Here is a 21,235-nt window from a genome sequence, read left to right as displayed (position 1 = left end):
GCTGGCCAGCTCACACACCTTGCGAAGCTCCTGAAATCTGACAAGTTCGGGTCGATTTGGAGAAAGTTGGCCGTAGACGTAATAAGGGGCCGCACGTTCAGTGAGAGCCAATCAAAATACGCGTAGCTCAATGTCACCACGTTGCACAGTCACTCCACTGCTGGATGAGGGCTTGCTTAATGCCATGCACGTGGTGGGGATTTTTTTTGTTTACCATACTTCACCACGCCGGTCAGTGCGGGTTGTGTGAAAGCGGGGAAGAGCATTTACGTGGTGGAGGGTGTGTGTGCGGGGGGTGGGGGGGGGGGCATCATCGTACAGTCCAACAATGAATGTTCGTTGCGCTGCCCCCTGCTGCCCACCACGTTTCCCTGCAGCCTATAGCACCTTGTCACAGCCTTGCGGGGGCCACTACATTCCAGCAACCACTGTACCGCCGCACGCAAGGCACCCATTGCTTCTGAGATGCGAGGAGATTGGGCGCATTCCGGGTGAAGCTTTTTGTCGTCCTTGGGTCAAATCGGCACCGCGGGACACTTCGACAGTACCGCAGAGTGACTCCATCACAGGCGTACCACAGCTGGTCCCTAAAACAAAGAAGTAGGGGGGGGCTACTTAAAACCCTGCCTTTCACAAAGGCTGATGCTGATGATGATGGAACACGGCGTTTGCGAGTGCAGGCCAGGCATGTTGTTGTTGTTGATTCTGCTGCTGCTGTGAATCCTGCTTTTTGGTTCCATTTGCCTCGTGTTGGCTGTGTCGAGGAGGAGGGGGGGGGGGGCGATAAAAATAAACCCCACTCCCAGAGAGAGGCAATAGAATTTGCAGTGCACAAGTCTGTACTTGCGACACTTTCTGCTTGGCTATACGAAGTTGTGTGTTTTTTTCCTCCCTTACATACCTGGCATGCTTGGAGAGCAGTACAAAAAAAATCCCTTGTTTATAATCTGTGGTGAGCAGAGGGGTGTTTTCCTCTTCTGTAATCTCGATGTTAGAATGTACACCTTTTTCACCCTTTGCGTTCCCCGGTCAAAGGAGTGTTATATATTTGGTTGACTGGTCTCAGATTAATATTCGGCGTGTTTTGGAAACACCGATAAATGCCTCGCAAAATAATTTACCGCCGTTGTGTTTATATGCGCGGATGAAAAGAAAACGAGTTAACTCGGGTTGAAATACTTGTTAGCACTCTCACCGCACTTGATGTATGAAGTCCACAATGAAGGTTTTTGGGTTAGATCGCATGGATATTAGTGTGTCGTTAAACCCGCCACCACCCGGACACAGGCAATTAGTAAGGTTTGTCAATTAAACAAAACATGCCATTGAGTTACCAGTTCAGCACACCGGTGTGTTGGAGAGCAAACCCACAACATTTACAATGATAAATTAAGTACTAAATATTGTAATGTAAAACATGCACTTATGGAAATCAATTGAGCAGTGTATTACCACTTTCTGAAAAAAAAACAAATATTAACGTAAACTATTTAAATACATTTCATTACTCCTCATAATCCCACAAATGTTACAGAAGGGTATATATAGATATTTTTTTAATATTTAATGGAACTGGTCAAATACACATCGTCGGTCCTTTCACACTCAACAAAACGTCTCGAGTCTTGCTGAACTTTTCCTGGGTAAACAAAGAGTCGTTATATTATATGCCGTAGTAAAGTGTGATTATATTTACTGTACAAACACACACACACGTGTGTGCGCGTGCATGCGCGCCTGTCCATGTTTAGGGGGTGGGGTGACATCCAAGGTCAGGGACCTCCCTATTGATAGAAGAAAGCATTGGCATGTCCCAGGAATTTCCGAAGTCCGTATTGAAAAGAGAGATGGACAAATAAAAAAAAGCGGGCACTGCTAAGGGGCCTTCCATTGAGTACGTGCGCAAAAAATCTGTCAAAACCTGACCCCCCTCCCTGTGCGCACACGTACTTCTTACGCCACCCCCCCCCCCCCACCTGCGTACGAACGCCTGACGCACCCCCCCCCCCCCCTCCAGAATCCTATAGAACGGCCGATATTTAATCCACGCAGAAACGATCATGGATGAATAATATTAACGTGTTTAAGCAAACATAGTTCACCGCCGGCTGCATTAAAGAATTAAGTTGCGTACCTTGGCCACTTAATTTGCCGAGCTGCGTGATAGCCGCAGTCAGGGCTACGGTGCCACACACGAGTGACACCTCTCCCACAGTCCAACTTCTCCCGCTCGTACTTGTTGTCTCACAGCTGAAGACACTGAACTGTGGCTCATTTGAAGGCCAATGTAGAAAAATTATTATCGAGGCTTCACCCCCCCCCCTCCTTCGTTTCCTTTGTGTACGTTGTCAGTAGACCCCCATACGCGAGCTTACGCATTTGGGTTAACCCCCCCTCCCCCCTCCATGCGTACGTACTAAATGGATGGCCCCTAAAGCGGCCTCCCTCCACTGCTATGGCCCACACAACTTCCCCCCCCCACACACCCTCCCCCCTCTCTCACGCCCTGATCATCTTAGCGGATATCCTTTTAAGATCCCTGGCACAGAATTTCCGCTTAAATCGTTGGATTCCGGGTAAGGCCCATTGAGCTACAGTAAATAGCTCTTTTTCAGAAGCAACCTGGCCACAAATGATCGCCAAACGAAGTGGCTTATCGCGTGTAAATGTATAGTAGTCAAATACTTTGAAGGCATTTTTTCTAAATGTGAAGGGAAAAAAGACCGGAGGACCCGGGGAAACATCCACGCGACCTCGGGAAGAACACGAAAACTCCAAATATGCATCCGTCAGGTTTGGGATCGAGCCCACGAACTCCTGCATACCAGGCAAAGGAGATAATATCTCGCCACCGGGGGCCCCAAAATTGAGTGCGGGAGGGCCGTGATTTTGGAACTCTCGCTCGTCTCGTCATAGGAGCTCTTGCTAACTGATGTAGGTCGCAAGGGGCAGTTCTGTTTTGGTGACGCGACACGTAAGGCTGCTGGTATTTACCTGCGGGGCAATGTGGAAAGCCAGTGGAGTGAGCTCTCTGCGGGGTGCGGCATTGAGTGGAAAGTCTCTAAGCCACAGATACACACACACACAGAGTCCAAGAGTCGATTATATAACAGCACTTTATAACCATAAAATGTGCGAACACAATCCACGAAATGGCACTGGCAACTACGCCATGGGGTACAATTATAATTCCTGGCTATTTCAGTCAGTAAAGTGAGAACATTCGCATCGATACAGGATATTTATTGAGCTATTTGAAATTAGTTATAATGTGCTGATGGGAAAACCATTTTTATTGATATGATCAAATGCACTATAAGCCTTGTACACAATAAATACGAACGTGCATTCATAAATGCGTGTAATCTTGTATCGCATAGATTTGAATAAAAAAAAGTGCATTCTTTGACCACGTATGATTGACATAATAGATTTATTGAGATGTTAGACAGGAGAATGGATGGCAGATAGGGGTTGAGAGTGCTCCGGGGATGGCCCTCGGTGGCTGCGTGTGGTATGCTGAGAGCCCACCGCAAGTGGGATGTCTTGGGACCATTCGATTAGCGCAACGAGGACCCTTCACTTTTTAGTGCTTGGAAGGGCCAATCGTAAGTGATGCATGCGGCCAGACCCCGTTGCTTCACCGGCGTGACACCCGGCTAATAACACTGCGCAGGGAGTTCTTTGTTTTTGGTGTAAATATGAAGCAATTACTTAGATGAAAATCTCTGACTGACTTAAGCAATGTGCTTTATTTTTGTGTGCGTGTCCTCCGCATGCCAATGGATATCACTGACATCTTGACGTCTGTGTCGGGTCGCGGTGAGCCCGCTGCGCTACCAACCGAGTTTGATTGCCGCTCACGGCCAACCACCAGTGACGATTGTGTTAACCCGTCCTGCGCCTCCCTTAAGTCGACTCAGCCCTCAATGAGCACCTGGTGCGGTGTGTAAAACTCGCCACTGGGGAGACAAAGGCAGCCGGGCGTGGTGTTGGCCACCCACCCCCTCGTGGCCTTCATAAGTGCTCGCTAACAGCACTTGCACCCAACAATCTGGTAAGGCTATACGGGGGATAATTTGTCCTTGTTACGGGTGGAGTGGTGGTGTAGTGGTTGGTGCATTGCGTTCCGACGCTGGCGACCTAAGTTCGATTCCCATTCGCTGTTCAAGTCGGTGATGGATATGTTCACCGGTCCTGGGCCTCCCCTATGTGTACTCGGCCTTGAATGCGTATCTGGTGAAGTGTGTAAACAGCACCAGAGAGATCAAGGTGACCAGGTGTGTTTCGGGCCAAACAACTACCTTGTGCACCATGTCGGACTTAATAGGCGTTCACTAATGGCACTTGCCCCAATAATGGTATGTGTGGGCTACATAGGGAATATTTTTTGGTATGTCTTAGGTACTTCTAGATTTAAAGCTTTCGTGACTGCTAGGATCCATACTCTTTGGTTCTATTGGGTAAAGTCACGTGACTTTACCCAATAGAACCAAAGAGTATGTCTTAGGTACCTCTGATGTTGTGCTCTTTTGAGTGCAGTTAAGACCAAACAGGTCAAGAGGTCATCATGGCCAATGGATTTCATCAGATTAATGAGGCTAAATGCACAACTGTGTCAAATTGTACTCTAATGCAGTATGAAGTGAATTTACAATAAAATTAACAGTTGATCAATCGGTGACAACTAATCAATCGATGATGAACTACCGAATGTTTAAATAATTGTACATAAATTGTGCATGTATTGGAGTTGCGTGATTGACTGTGCAGTATCCGTGACCTGGACATCATTAGCTGGGAATTTTAATAACTTGTGCTACCTATTGGCTGAGACTTGCTCTGACTACCAGGAGCACTGCCAATAGTTGCAGAAAAGAATTTGCTTAAGGGACATAAATTATAAGACGTTTTGAGTCAGTCATTTGCGGGAAATGAGATAAGATTCAGGCTTAAATCTTGAAGTATTAAGACTCAAGCTTAAACCTCATTATTTTGGAGAGAAAAAAAATATAATCGGTAGATTAAATTTGTGCCTGTGCATGTTGCTTAGAAAATTTCACACGAGCTGTTTATGTGAACAGGGCCTTTGACCAAATAACGCGGACGTCACTTGACCCCATTAGATATCTACGATTAGCACTATTGGCTATGTACGGTGAGAAAGAAGTTCAATATACATATGTACATTTTGTCTGGTGACCACAACAATAGGCTTTGTGTGTATTCATGCGCTGTGCAGCAAAATCCATTGTTAGTTTAACACAGTAGGCTTTCGCGACAAATATTATCCATACTAGAGTTGCTTTGGGGTTATATCGCATTAACAAAACGCGGCAACTCGTCACTAGTTCAGCACGCCGGTGTGTTGGAGAGTAAAAACCCCAGAACATTTTACGATTCGAGTACACTCTCGTGTTGCACATCCACTGACGTTTCGCGTGGTGCCCTCTCCGTGACCACCACCTTCATCGGCTCACCTTCATCGATGTGCACTGACCAGCGCAGCAAAGTAGATGTCGAATATCCTCTTCGTGGGCCTGCACAGTTTGTGGAAGGGGCAAGGCGGGGGTTTGGGGGGTGTCATCCAGCAGTTGATTGACAATACTGGGCCGTGCACGCGAACAAGGCACGGAGAGGCGCGTACACTGCCCTGCTCTTCACGCTAACGGCGGCTGTGCAATTTCAATGTGGGTTTTTTTTTGTTTTGTTAATAACCTGTTATGCAAAGTTTGTCACACCGAAAAACACCGTGCGGTTTTGTAAAGGAAATGGCCGAGAAACAATTATTTTTGTCACGCCTAAAAAAAAAACCTACGTACATTACTGAAAGGATGGTACGCTGTTACAAAGATTAGGGAATTTATATTTAGTTGAGGATTATGGAGATCTGCATAATTATTTGCCTTCATTGGCACGCTGAAATTTGATGTAACTTTTACAACCAGAAAGCAGTGAATTGCAACTGCATGGGATGTCATGGCTAATACGCTGGACTTGCAATGCAGAGGTCACCGACTCAATCACGTGGGACGGCAGTTGAATCAATCATTGGGTAAGTCTCTTAGATCCTCCCGTAGCTGTCCACCTAGCAAAATGAACGGGTACACCAGTTGACCGACAGGTTGCGCGTGGCAGGATGAAGTGTGGGTACTCCAACCTCTTCCTAGAACAGGGGTGGGCAAACGTGCAGCTTCAGAGCCGCGTGCAGCTCTTTCAGGACTTCAAAAGTTACTTATCCAAGACCACCGTCTCGTAGTCACCACAGTGCATTGCGTCTCTTGAAATATCGAGTTCTATTTTTTTTACCGAATTTGCAAAAATAATGGCTCAGCTTGTTATTTGGGTTGCCCAACCCTGTCATAGAAGTATGTCCAATGTGGAAGAGTAGGCCAAATACCCCTCTGGAGGGAGCTCTCTCGAGCTCACTCGAGCCCTTCTGTCGGCAGTGGCGTGAGCAAATCAGTTGCAGGGCTGCACATTTACCCTTTAGAACTTCGGCAATGTGCTTGGTCGACTGCGGCACACACCTCTGGGGTTACAGACCAAGAGGGAGATCGAGATAAGGGGGACAGGAAGTTACAAAAAAATGGAGAAAGAACAATAAAGTAAGAGAAAGCCTCTGTGTCCACAGACGTGAAAAGACGGGTATTATTCCAGCAATGCCTCTCTCACACGCCCTCCTCCCTCCAGCACTAGACCCTTATCTCATCTTCGCTATGCTCCTTTTGGGGTGCGACTGTGTTATCACTGTGCCTTTTGGGTGTTTATTTTGAGGTTTTTGTAAAGAGTAGAAGTGGACCTGGGGGGAGTAGGGGGGGATCGGAGAGTCCTTAAGTCGTTTGGTGTCTCTCCCCCCCCCCCCCCATTGTTGTGATGTATGTATTTTATTTGGCCCAGCGAGACATTATTTATCTTATATATTCACTTGTTTTTAAATGCCCCTTTTGTTGAATACGTAATCCACTTTTGAAACACAATCACATTGGCTGGTTATTGGCTGGCCAAAGTCAGCAGCAATGGTCAAAACTCAACAGGGCACGGTCTACCGTTGTCACTTGGACACCTTTAACAAATGCTACCGTTCGGTTACCTTCCTGTACACCCAATGCGCAGAAGATAACGGGTGCCCTGTATTTCTCTGCCTCGACTCGCCTTGCTTCTGGCAGTTCCACCGCTCGTGAGGCAGGTTGTTGGGATGCGTGACGTTTGGAGAGCACTCTTGGCTTGGCAGTAACAATCGCATGTGATGTGCACGCATTGCAGGTGATGTCGATGACATGAACATCTGCTATGTCCTGCGGGAAGGTGACAACGCGACGAGTGACATTTTCTACTTCTCCGTGGAAGACAATGGTAAGCGTGGGGGGTGGGGGGGGAGGAGGGAATCTAATAATTACCCCATAAACTTTTTTTTTTTACGGCAAACGTCCCACAAGCATTACCCCTCTTTCGCAAACAACTCAACCGACAGCTGTCACGGCCCCAGATATAAACTCGCCTGTTCATTTGAACTTCGAAAGCTCTAATTTAAAAAAAAAATGTTCACTGTCACTGACGGTCAAGATGTTAGTTGTGCAGTAGTCGCTCAGCGCCGTGCTGTACTGGTTATCCGCAATACACGTGTTGATGGCTTTTGTCTTTGGTTTCCATTGCTGCTGCAATCACGCACGACAGAATATCCAACTCGCTCAAGGGGATCGTCAAATGAACTCAAATTCACGGTATACATCTCAATGTTTCTGCCAACTGGCCGTCTTTCAGATATATCGTTGTGCCCACGCAAAATTGTGGGAGTGCTTAATCTCAACGTGGTTTTGATGGGCCTGATATCTCTGTCCACGTTATTGGAATTAAGAGAGCTACATTGCTGTGAAACGAAACGTAGAACCCGATCCCACCTTAAGAACAACAGTCCTGCAGTTTACGTGCAATATCATTGTTTGGTGCATAACAATTAATTGTTCTTCCAAAATTCATACATTGAATGCTGTAAGCACGAATGCATTATTTTTGATGGATGCTCCAGTAATGTATGCATTAAAAATAATAATAATTTATGCCTCATGGTCAGAATGAAAGAGAGGCAGAACGAACAAGACAGAATAATTTAGATTGACTGCGCGTAGTACAGACGCTGCAAATGATATGGCTCAAACGATAAGGACAGCACTGATCCGACCCAATGTAGACAACACAAAGAGTGGCAAATGACACAGCACAGACTAGGATCAATGCTCGCATAATAACCGTGAGTCTAAATTATTGGCCACTTGTAATGGGTGGTAAAATTGCTTGTTTTGTAAGAGTGGTTACATTTGCAGGTGGTTCGCCACTTGCTGTGCACGCATCAGGTGCTGTCGGTAGGCAGGGCAACCCAACGCAAGGCCGACAGCAGCTGTAGCAGCACTCCGCCGTTGAATCCAGAGGAGGCAACTTTTATTTGACATGGCATGAACAACAAGAGCCAAGTGGGTAGGATGTTGGGTGTGCCTGGTGGATCAGGTACAAGGTTTCCATCTGTCTTGGTTTTCCCAAGATTGTCCTCTTTTTGTGATAGTTGTCTTGGCAAAAGCTGATTTTTTTATTTGGTGTATGTAATGGGTTTACGTGATCCCCTACAGCCACCAGAGATCCTTATAATCACCACATTTTTTTTGGTTCTTTCGGTAAAGTCACGTAGAATGAGAATAAAATAATAGATTGATAAAATAAAATAACACAAATATAATATATTTGTGAATCGAATCGCAACCCTGAGTCGTCACAATTTATGGCGTTGTAAAGGGATGGATATTTCCAATCTTTACTCTCAACACTAACAATTTAGATTTGACCATCGTGTGTGCTTTGGGTTAGCACCATGTCTAGATTTTACCCAGACAGTCTGGGATTTGGTATCTGTGTGCTGCTGGCAGGAATTGATTAGTACCAAGATCTGGTACCAGTATTGTTTTGATAACCTTTAGGCTGATCGAGAAATCTTACTCCTAGTGTGCCCATGCTCTAATGCATGTAAGTATCATTGTAGTTGATGCAATAAATGTGAATTCTCATTGCACTTTCATTGTCATAGAGCCAGGCTCATCAGCTCTGAAGTCGATTTAACAGGCAGGGCTTTAACAGGCAAGCCTTTAGTTAAATAACATTTTGACGCAAGCCCATCGGTTAAAATGACTGAGGTCACCGTGTATGCACATATGCAGCGCCTGGGCCTTTGGCTTAATTTATAGCCTCAAAACCTTTTAAGGAAATTGAACAGTCTGGCGGAAAAATCTGTGCAAATCATTTTTATTGAAAAATGAAAAACAAAATCCATCTAAAATATGAGGCTGCTGTAGCTCTGTAGTGTAAATATTTATATTGTCATATTGATTAGTCCACGCCGATGACATTAAAAAAACAACTGGAATGTAATACACAATACATTTTATTCATTAGGTATTGCATTGTACACATCGATAATCTCAACATCATGTACTTTTTTTATGGAATGATAAAAAAATACTTTCAAAAACCGCACGTGTGAACGAAGCGGCACGCGAGATTTACTTTCGAAGGTGACAGCGAGACAAATGTTTTTTTTTGGTCAGCCCTTCGAGTTAAACTGGAAATGGGTGAGTGGTGATGATTTCGCAATGAGTGATGATGATTTCGCAATGAGGCTGCAGTCACCACCACCTATCCTGGGGTGGTAACTACCAAATAAACCAGTGCTGCTCTAACACCTGGCTCGTGCCTGCTAATTATAATTTGTAGCAAGCACGCAAGCATCTGCTTTCTCACGACGGGTAATAATAGTTGTCTGATAGCTGACAGGTGAAGCTGCCACTGGCTTGGCTCGTGAGATAACAAACGGACGCGTCTCCTTCTCGTTTGCCCAGACTGCGTTTTATTGCTAGCAGAGAGAGAGAGAGAGGGGGAGCTGTGTGAACTGTGTCCGGAGCGCAATGCTACGTGAGTGTATATAATACTGTTTAGTAATTGGTTTTACCCTGATTTAAAGCTTTCGTGACTGCAGTAATTCATATTCTTAGCTCTTTCGGTAAAGTCACGTTAAAGGGAAACAATAAAATAATAAAATATATAAAACAATAAAAAATTCTCACGACGTTTCGACCATAACACAAACGGTCATCATCAGGTGTGAAAAGCAACGGTAAGAAACATTTGAAAGAAGTGTCGGTCCGCATTTATTTATTTATTTTTAAACGGTGTGCTTATTTAAAAAAAAACGTTAGCGCCACGGGCAGCGATTTGGCAGTTTATTTAGAAGGACGAGTCCATCTATGTTCTGAAAAGAGGAGGGGGGAGACGAAAAATTAATGTATGCTGTCTGAAAGCCACCGTAAGCGTGAACAATCAATTAAGACCTGAAATGGTTTATCAAATCTTTCCAATGATTCTGGCTTAGCAATATTGGAAAACAGTATTATATACATTATGAGACCTCCTTTGCCAGTAACAAAATATAGTAATAGGTTTTACCCTTTTAACTGGCACAAAAACTGACACCTTTTGGCGTCTTCTGGTCCAACACCAGTGGAGACTAGGCTCTAAGAAAAGCCGTCTCAGGTGTGGACCAATCAAATTCAAGGACAGTGCATATTATTATCAGAGTTGTCTCTTTTGTTTGCATTTTGACTGCTTGTGTTGTGGTTATTGCAAACATGATGCCTTGAATAAAGGTGTCAGTTTTTGTGCCAGTTAAAAGGGCAAAACCTATTACTATATCTTGTTACTGGCAAAGGAGGTCTCATAATATATATAATACTGTTGCCCAATATTCCACAGCTAATGCCGGCGAGAAGTCACGATTAGAAGTTTAAATTAAGGATTGTAAGTGAGAAAAATATTCACCTGCTCCGCAAGTCAAAGTGGTCCCGGCCTGGCTATGTATTGGGAAATGTGCTTGCCCTTCCGTGGGTTAGTCTGCCACGTAGGTGAGTCATTTTCAGGGTACAGAGTCAAGCGAGGGCTCAGTCTGACTGGAAAGAATCAGGGACCTATGGGACTGATTATGAGCTCCGTGTGGCCCCTTTTACGTCGGTAAAAAAAAGAGATGACCGAAAAATATAGCGTCTTACAGCTGCCAAGATAAAGTCTGCACCGTTGCCAGTCGCACTTGGAAGTTGGCGGTGACGACACATGGCCGAATCTTTTTCACCACCACCACCACCACCACCAGCAGCAGCATCACTTTTTTTTTCAAGGGTGGTCTAAAACATTAATTGGATCTTTCCTTTTGTGGACATTCAATACGCCGTGGCTTAGTCAACCTGGGTGGCTTTCCCCACCTCCTCTGCCCACCCCCCCAAAAAAAAAAAAAGATGAGAAAACCACCTGCCATTCCTCACACGAAAGTGGCGGCACCGTTTCCTGCGGTGGCCTGCGCCACCAACACCTTTTCCACGGGGAGAAAAAAAAAGCTGAGCAGTGGCTTTCAGCCAGGTGGCGTGAAAGGCAGCAGGGAAAAAATATAAAACTCGACACCGCACGCATCAGCTGCAATACACTTGTAATCCAATAGGCAAGAGTGTGTCATCCTCTAAAGTAGCATCCCATTAAAGACGGAGTGGGAAGAGCGAAGGCGTTCAGGGTGCCTTTGGTTGTGATGGCTTGCCAACGTGACGGAGCATCGTGAATGGATCCATAAGTAATTTTATTTGCACGTTCAAGCAAAACTGTGCGTCCAGCAAATGGTACCGACTCGAGCCACGCCACCGGTCACGTTAATGTGAATATTGGAGTTGTTATGATTATCCTGTGGCCAAATCATGTGGGACGCATCTGTGATTTCGTCACATCGCAAATGCTAATCGGCGTTCAGCCTGGATAGTGCGTGGATGATGACCACCACCATGCATAAAATAGGTGATGTAGGCTGCTGTTGTACTATACTATGCTCCAACGTCTAAGCTCCTTGCCTGCGTCAACCCGCACTGGCCAGCTTTTGACAAGTATGGTAAAATAACTCCCATGACTTTCACAGAATGGCGAGGCCCTAATCCACAAGTGCCTTGACAAACACGGGTTGCACATGCATGTACACATCTGCACGTTATCAATTCGTTTTAGGAAGATTCATTATTTTCCCGCCACATATATCAACTACCGCACAGTAAAACACCGCGTTTTACAAATGGGCAGGTAACCGGAAGCCATCCAAATGAACCGTTGGCTTTCAACTCAGACCGAGCGATGACCTATTCAAAGGAAATACGTCAATATTTGTGCTGCCTTTGATCTGGAACGGGGAAAGTCCTATTTTGCTTGGGCAACACCTTCCCACCTTGGATTGGGGCCTCTCCTGGGTTTGCCGACCCTTGTGCGATCCGTCCAGTCCTTCGACGAGTGTCGTTTAATTGTAATTGAGGGAATAGTCGACCCTTACAGGAATGCACTTCAGACAAGACCTTTGTCTAAGAGCCAAGTTTCACCGAGTTTGTACAGCTTTGTTGACACATCCTGATCGGCCTGGGCTTCTTTTGTACCTCCTTTTTTTGGCATCGCAAGTAGCCTTCTCTCCGGCGGTCACGGCAGATGACACAGCGACGCAAAAAACTATAACGTCGCTCATGATTTGACCTTTAACGCTCATGTTCATTGGACACCTATGTACAGGCAGTGGACACCAATAGGCCATCTGTCCATAGGTGGATACTGATGCTTATGAGGCTACCATTATTGGCGTCATTACAACATAAGAAGAATTGCGAGGCAGAAACGAGCATTAAAATAAAAAAATTGCTGTTTTACTTCCTTCAACCGTAACGTACTCCAATGTTGCTATTCCACAAATTGAACCCTGTGATTTCTCAGAAATGTGCTGTCTTCACTCAAGCAGTAAAGTCATGTCTGGCGAGAAGCAACATCTTTCAGCGGTGGTTTTCACAGGGCCCGTTTATTGGAGAGTCAATGAGTCTTTTTTTTGCAAGCAAAGAAAATGTCCCGTTTTTGATGTCGGCTGCTTTTATTGGAGTCGTGTTTTGTTTTCTCAATGACGTCAGGAAGGGAAAGAACAAATTTAACTCTGTGACATTTCTGACCCGAGTCAAGCACAATGCGGACCTCTCTGTATTGCTACATATACACCATCACTTGCTTGAACTACAACAGTACTGTGGTTTAATAAGGACAATGATTGTACCTGCATTCATGTGTTTAAAAATAATTATACAGAATGGTGTGTTCAAATAATTGTGGTTATATGAATGAATGAATTAAATATAAATGAAAGAATTATGTTCTTAAAGAAATTATAATCCAAAACTTGACTGCACATGTGTGAGAGTTACATATCAAGTTGCAGTAAAATTATAAATAAAATGAAATGTTACTTTAACAAGGAAAAACTGCTTACTTAATCTTCACTGAGAGGAATTGAATATGCAGACATTTCGTTAAACTGGCCTTCTTCGGAAAATTAGATTCGTATAATAACTCACTATTTTAAATTTGAGTTCAAGTAGAGTATCAATGAATATTTATTTAATATAGCTCCCTTGACGATAAAACTGTCACACACCGCTTAATACGTACACTTAACAGTACATCAATAACATTTGAGATATACAAAATAGCAAAAAGGTATACACGGTTCAAAATATATAAAAGAGATTATACAATACATCTTTAGCCTGCTTTTAAACAACACCGCAACAGCTTCCTTATCAGTGGGTGTGCATGGTGCACTCCACATGGACATTACGTGGACCAACAGACTACACGCAGAACAACATGCACGCGGAATATATAAGCAACTTTTTAAAAATGTATCTGCTGCGCCAGTGTGCTCTCCGCTCAATAAAGCACGTGTTTCAAATATTTCATTTACAACCACTTCTCAGCGGATTTATCCGTACAACATCGGAGTTATTCACAAGTAGCGTTATCTGTCGTGGAATCTGTTTCATGTAAGAAAACTGCAAAAGTGCATAGTTAATCACAATCAGTGTTCCATCTGTGTGGAGTTACTCTTCCAAATCTAGGGAATCTGCTGTTAATACGCCTCTGCCCAGCTGCCTGAAACCAAACAGCAAAGAGGAAAACAGGTCTGGTTAGATTTTGCCAGAGCAGCGGTATTTATTTGCCTCCCAGCGATGCTGCTCGATGAAGTATTTAAAAATCAGTCAAGCAACTGTCCAGCTCTGACACTGCTTCTGGCTGAGCCACAGACGAAACCGTTCAGTGCAGCATCTGAAAAACGACAAGTGCGGCGGAATGGTTAGAACTGTGAGTGTGTATACATTCATGTATAATGGGGAGCGGTGGCGCAAGTTAAACAACCTGCCTGTCCAAGTTTGACTTTAATTCCTGGCTACTGGCTCAAATCACTGGCTTTTATCTGATCCAGTTCTGGGTTTGCCCAGAGTTTGACTCAGTCTTTTTATGAGAACCCGGTACAGTCTATACAAATTCGCACCGGGGAGAAAAAGGTGACCCACTCTGTCCCCCCGTGCACCATACATGTCTTGATATGTGATTGCTAAGGGTACTTGCCCCAACATTCTATAAAGGCTACACAGTGCATGCATCTTAATGCACTCCTAAACGTAAAGGAGAATGGTGCCAGAAAGATGTGGCACTACTTCGGCATATTGGCACAAGACAGAGGAAAGTGGAAACAAATGACGAGTCAGTGGACAAGTACGGCCTATCTGCCCACGGACCATGATGATGATATGCATCTTGGTCTTTATATTTATGGAGTAAATGTTGGAAATAGCAGGGGTAAAACAAATTTGATTGCTTTTTCAATTATTAAATGTTGCGTTTGGGGAAGTGGACAATGATATCAATATGGATGAAAAATGTTCATGGATTTTATCCAATCAGTCGAATTTGATAATGTAAGACCCTCCGTATTATGCTTTACTTTAAATCTCGCATACGTACCTGACCATGTATGATGATTATACAGTACCGTAGTGCCTTTAGAGGGCAGTGCAGCAACATCAATAGGTTCTACCGTACTTGTATGCCACCACGTGTGTTTGGTGCCCGTTGTCACCAACACACAGAGACTGACCAGTGCGATTGGCTAGCTCATCGAATAAACCCCCACGAGTCGCACTAGCACAGCATCAGGGAGGTCCTCATCCAGCACGTGATTAAGGGCTCTGCTGGACATGTAGAGCATGGTGCAGATGTCATGTGACCCTCCCGTTTAATTCTCTCAAGCAAAAAAATAGGCTTATTTAAAAACAGAAATGAATATGCAAAGGAAAAACACTTTAGGGAGTTAAATAATTGGGGGGGAGGGGGGGAGGGGGGGAGGGTCACAAGACACCTGGACCACCTTGTACAATGAGTATAAAGCACGGCATCCTCATTTACGAAGGGAATCGGGTCATGGCTCGCAACAAACGACGCGTAACGTTGCCAATTAACAGGCAATAGACGGTCGTGGGACAAGGGATTGGAGACGTTTCTCTTTCGACCACCTCCGCGAAGGGTTTCTCACCTGACCCGGTGTTGCTTTAATACCGCTGCAAAGCTCTCAGAGGCCAAACATTCCGGGCATAGTTCCGGCTGCGGTAAAGAGCGTTTGAGCTCTCTCCCGGTCCCTCTACACTGAAAAAACAGCTTGCACTTGAGGCTTTGAAGTCCCTGCTTGGAAAAGCCATTGAAGAGGCTTGTGATGCCTCAAGGAAGGTCAGTGTGCATCGGTGAGATATTTCGAAATGTTCTTTCGCTTCTTATTTAAAACGTCAGCCGAAGCACGGTGATCGCGTAGGGACGCCGGGCGGCTTACTCGAGTCTCGGCGAGGCGAGGGGGGGTTCGTGTCCGAAAGTCAGCGAGCGTGATCACTGCTAAAAGCACGTTGAAGTTTCTGCAGCTCTTTACGGTGTCGGTTTCAATCAGAGGGCGTGCGTCGTTCAATGATGCCATGTCAGTGAAATTAACGCGGCTGCATTCGGCGCGGCCAATGTGACGAGGTTTTAAATAGTGGCTCGCGTGACACGCAACGATTCATTTTGAATAGCGTTAGAAAATATTGGCTTCGTGTCCGAATTACATTGGGGGAAAAAAAATATGCATGCGTTGTTATGCTCCGTCATGAAAAGTGGATTGCAATAAACAGCCCTTGCTTGCACGGTTTGGATTTTCCAAACTCGGTCGTGCCGCATCGCACAAATTAGATTTTTTTCAAACGAACACCGCAAATAATCACCTTCGTTTGTCATCGACGTTCTAAACAATTCATTTAAGAGCTCAGACGCTCCTCGTTAATACTGTACGAAAGCAGATGCAGAAAGGCAAGCAAGGCCTTGCTTCCAGCCACGTCTAATTCTCACGGAATTCGAACCGAACGTGGGATTACGATTCTTTGTTCGTGTGACGGCATCATCAACAAAAGAACTCCCCCCCTCCGCCGTCCCAAACAAAACCACGCGAATGCCACCAGCATCAGCGTGTGCTTTGTTTAACGTGACAAGGTTGAATGCTTTGCCGCCCGACTACAGTTTCACGCGTTCCGCCGCAACATTGCCTGCGCTTCGTCACACGTAGGGCTATTGTTGTGGGAAGGGCCCGGATCTATCCCCCCCTCCACCCCCTGAAATGAAAGTAGAGAAGGCCGCAGCGAGCGGACGCACCGCGCACGTGGCCACGAACGAGTCGTGAATTCCGGCTGACAGAGACGGATGGGGAGCGGCAGGTGCAACCACGGAAAAATCGCACAACAACGTGGGCAGCCAATGCGTGGGGTGGCCATGAGGACGGTGGCCATGTGGTGGGAGGGGGGGGTATCTGTCGCGAGATCCACGATAGGTTAATGTGTATATATATTATGATTTACATTTCACTTGTAAGGCGCCTTCCACTCATCTCTCAAGGCGCCTATGCACCCACGGCGGCCGAAGTGTGGTGTGCCACCGTATGGCTGCTGTAAATGTCCCCAGACGATGGCAAAGGCACTTTGTTGACCGGTCGTTGGTGATAGCCAGGTCGCTTCTGAAAACGTGCAATAATAGCTCAATGGGACTGTTTCTTTTGTTCATTTTGCTGCCTTGCCCAAGCTTGCATTTATTGTTGAAAAATCGGCAGGAAGACACGTACTTATGCGATTTGTATTTTATATGTATTTGCTTAATTTATTTTTCGTGACTTTCTGACCAGCCTCTACTGGTCATCTGTCGGATTCTCATCGTATTCTTCCAGTCTAAATAAAGATTCTGATGTGTCAATTGACTTAGATGACTGGCAGATGCACCACCTGTGTAATCTGCACTGTGCCAAATTGCTCTGTTTTAGCTGCATCTGCTAGTTTTTGTGAGAGTTGCTCCTCCTTGCCTTCCTCTGCAAGGAAAAAAATCCCCCACATAGCCCTTAACAGACTGTTGAGGCAAGTGCCAACACCCAGCCACTTGTATCTCCCCAGTGCTGATGTTAAACACCTCACCAGGTATTAATGTTTTTTTTTTTAAGGCTGAATCGACCTAGGGGAGGTCCATGACTGATTCAGATATTGCTTCACTGATTGTGACCATGAGCGGGAATCGATATTGGGTGACCAGGTTAGTAGTGCTGTGCGGTAATCACTACCCTATCACTAAACACATGCAAAAGACAAAGATCCCCCATATAGCCTTAATAGACTTTTGGGGCAGGTGCTGTTAGCGAGCACCTATGAAGGCCAGAACGGTACACGAGGGGGTGGGTGGCCAGCACCACGCCCAACCGCCTTTGTCTCCCTAGTGGCAATGTTTACACACCGCACCAGGTACTCATTTGAGGCTGAGTCGACCTAGGGGAGGCCCGGGACCGGTTCAGATACCCGTCACTGGTGTTGGCCGTGAGCGGGAATCGAACCCGGGTCGCCAGGTTCATAGCGCAGCGCGCTAACCGCTACACTATCGCTACCCACACATGCACACACACACACGCCCAGCAGCTTTGTGAAACTCACCATTCTTCATGCCTCACACACTGTAGAGACATTGCAAAAATCCACCTGGGGAATTGTTTGAAGGGGCAACATAATCCCTGGAATTTCTATTTATTCGACTAGAGTGAAAAACAAACGACTTTATTGATTGTTAAGGGAAGCTGTAAGATTTGTGCAATGAGTCTTTAAGTCCCTGTGGTGTCATTCTGGGATAATTTAATACGTGGAGCTTGCTTTAGGACGTGCTTCTTTTGAAGGTCAGATTCAGGAAGCCCATTTTGTTGTGTTAGTCTGTGCACCATATAAATGGTAGCTTGTCATTAAATAACAACGTGCATAAATTATTTTTTTGCAGATAGCCAGATGGTGTCCACTGAAATGGACAGGTGCTGGGTTTTGAACGAGCAGTCAAAATGACGATAGGATGTCCGGTCACATTAACCCTTTGGGGAGGAATGTGAGCCACGTGTGTGCCAGTTATTATTGTAAGCTCCTGTGCTGAGTGCTTGACGTGACTCTGCCACTGCGAATAGAAAGCCCTCTCACATCTTCCTGCCTATGCATTCATTTGTCAGTTTTCATTTCAAGGGTCAGTTGGGACATTTTAATCGTGAAAAATGCCACACATCTGCTGTAATCCACTGTTGACAAAATAATTAAGTGTGTTTCTCTTTGAGTTGAGAAAAATACAGCACAGGGGGTGGCGGGGGGGGGGGGGGTGGCACAGTGGTTAGCGCACTGAGCTGTGAACCTGGCAACCTCGATCGATTCCTGGCCACGGCTAACATCAGTGAAGAGTGTTATCTGAACTGATCTTGGGCTCCTCCACCCCCCCCCCCCTTTACCCACCCACACTGACCAGCGTGGTGAAATATGGTTACGTGTCTATTTGCAAAGGCTAGCAAGAGTAATGTATCTTTATCTGCTGTCGCATTGCCCGTCACTACGCTGCCAAATTCTAAGTCCATACTGCCGACTTGCCCATGCTTGTTTGCGATTTATCGCGAACTACAAGAGACACTTTATCATTTAATGAAATAAATCACAGGCAGCTTATTCACCTTTGGTGAAAATGACTGTTTTGAATTACGTAAATACAGTAATGTATCTGCCACTAATTTCAACGCCTTTGTAGCTTTGCAGTAGGGCTCATGCATTTAATAAATGCTGAAAAAAACCCATCTCCACACGTTGTACTGTATTAAATTCCAAAAACACCATAAAATGGGTAATTTTCCCGAATTTTATGGGACCAGGTGAGGCTGTAAGATCTTTTTTTTTAAACTTGAGCCCAAGGTGGTGTCTGCTTGCACGGCCGCTCCTCTGATGTGGTTTGGAATCACCTCGGGGAAGGTATTTGCACAATCAAAAGCAGAAACTATGCATATATAGTTTCTAGTTTTAGTTTTTTGTGTATATAACCTCGTACGTGTTGACCTTTGCCAGTCTGCTTAATCAGCTCGGAACTCTCGAAAGGTTTCACCATTCAGAGTGATTCAAAAACAGACGATAATGTTGAACACATTATTCACGGGCCCTTTAATAGCGTTGTAACAAAGCGATTCAAGCAAAGCGTAAATGCAGTAAAATAATGCCACTGAATGCATTGCATATACAGCTTTCATACTTTTGCATTGATGTACAAATCTTGAGACAAGAAGTTTCTGCTATGTACTTCGGGGTATAGTCGTGCCTCTTTTGGTGGAGGTACAGCCCTGCAATTGTTTGCTCCCAGCACTGATGATGGAAGCACCTCCATCAGAGAGTGCTATAAAAAATAATAATCAAATGATGGTAATTGCATAAACTAAATATGTTTAACAATGGTAGCTCTGTGGCTTAGGTGTCAGAGCATCAAGCTGATACTGATGAGATCTTAGGGTCAAACCCAGGCAGCTAACGTAACCTCCGGATTCCCACACCTCCGATTAGTGCAGTTGGCTACGTACGGTGCGAAAGAATTTCAGCATACATAATTAGATTGGGATATGCAGTGGAGCGAGTTGAAAGTCTCAACCCAGCACCAATGATTCCACAAACAGCCACCATACACAATTTGGTTTCCAAATTATTTAAAGATCAGAAAATAAAATTGAAACGGATTAAATGGCACGTCATGAATAGAGTTTGCAGGGAATATACAAGGCGTGTCCCTCGCGTGGATACTTATGATACTTTAGAGAAGGAGTTCCGCGTGATTACATCTGCCGGAGCCATTCTCGAACACTGCTCACTCTCAAAGTTCGCATTTGATTTGGTGAAAAGTAACTTAAAAAAAAAGATTAACAAAAAATAGAGTTCACCTATGTAAACAAAAAAAAATTGGCTCAACTGTCTCTCATTTCAAGATTCCCACTGCATGTGTTTATCATAGGATCATGACGTGGCGAGGGGCTTTCAGAGGGTTAGCGCACTGAGCTCCTCGGTGTTTTTGCGGCGTAGGCAGCGCGAAACAAAAGAACCACATTTACCGCGCCAGGTCACCGTTTGACGTGGGCAGCTTTCACCAGGCTCGACTTCGTCTCCCATGAATGCGCCAAAAAGGGGGGGGGGGCGGGGCGGGGGGGGGGCAATCAGCGCTTGCACTCGACTCTGAGAGAGCACGAGCGGCGGCAGGTGACCTCGAGCTGTTCCGGTAAGGGGGGGGGGGGGTGCACGCCGGAATGCCGGAGTGAAAACCACCGCGATTCGATTTCGTGCTCGGTTGAAGGCATTCAGCCCAGTAGTGCGCACTTGTTTAGCGGACGGGTGGCAGTGTGATGGTGGTGTTGGAGGGGGGGGGGGGGGGGGCGCAGGCGCATGGACATTAACTAAGGGGGGCGCACCACAGGCGCCGCTGTTGATCAAATGTGAAGCGATTGTGAAGCGATGAACGGAATTGATCGGGATACCGATCTGCTTTTGTCTGCTGTGCATTCTGCACTCTCTCTCTCTCTCGCTCCCTGTGTATATGATGAAAGGCTGAAGAAAAAAAAACAGCCAGTGGTGTTAAATATTGTACCAACGTGTTTTTCCTTACCTATTAGAAATGTAGGGGGCTAAGCCTTCATTAGCAGCGGGGGGCGGGGGTGGGGGGTCACCCCCAGTCAGTTCCCCTGACGCTACGAGGCTGAAGGCATTGATCAGGGTAAACATTATATCCTCAACTATCTCATCCTAATTTACCAATGTCGAGCGTCGTGCATGCGCGTTCCATCAAAGGCGCTCCTTTTCACACGCGGGACCGTGGAGTGGTGGTGGTGGGGTTGTTATTTGTCCAGATGTCACGTGGTTGGCCAGTGCACGGTTTGGTGTCGGCTCGGAGCATAGACGTGGGAGCTTGAAGGTAAATGCACAACAAC

At 45.5% G+C, this 21,235-nt stretch overlaps 1 protein-coding gene across 1 annotated transcript in view; it reads left to right on the top strand.

The window, feature by feature from the left end:
• The window catches only part of LOC116943587 (FRAS1-related extracellular matrix protein 2-like), a 129,012-nt gene that overhangs the window by 9,762 nt on the left and 98,015 nt on the right, over window positions 1-21,235 (top strand). Inside the window, exon 2 of the mRNA XM_032956552.2 lies at window positions 7,267-7,356. Coding sequence (XP_032812443.2) covers window positions 7,267-7,356 — 90 coding nt within the window. The remainder of the gene's footprint in view (window positions 1-7,266; window positions 7,357-21,235) is intronic.

This window comes from Petromyzon marinus, chromosome 18, assembly GCF_048934315.1.
Source record: "Petromyzon marinus isolate PM22_M1 ecotype Great Lakes invasive population chromosome 18, UKy_Petmar_22M1.pri1.0, whole genome shotgun sequence".
In the NCBI taxonomy this organism is placed as follows: Eukaryota; Metazoa; Chordata; class Hyperoartia; order Petromyzontiformes; family Petromyzontidae; genus Petromyzon; species Petromyzon marinus.
The sequence above is the reverse complement of the archived record's forward strand: the minus strand, read 5'-3'. Positions and strand labels throughout refer to the sequence as shown.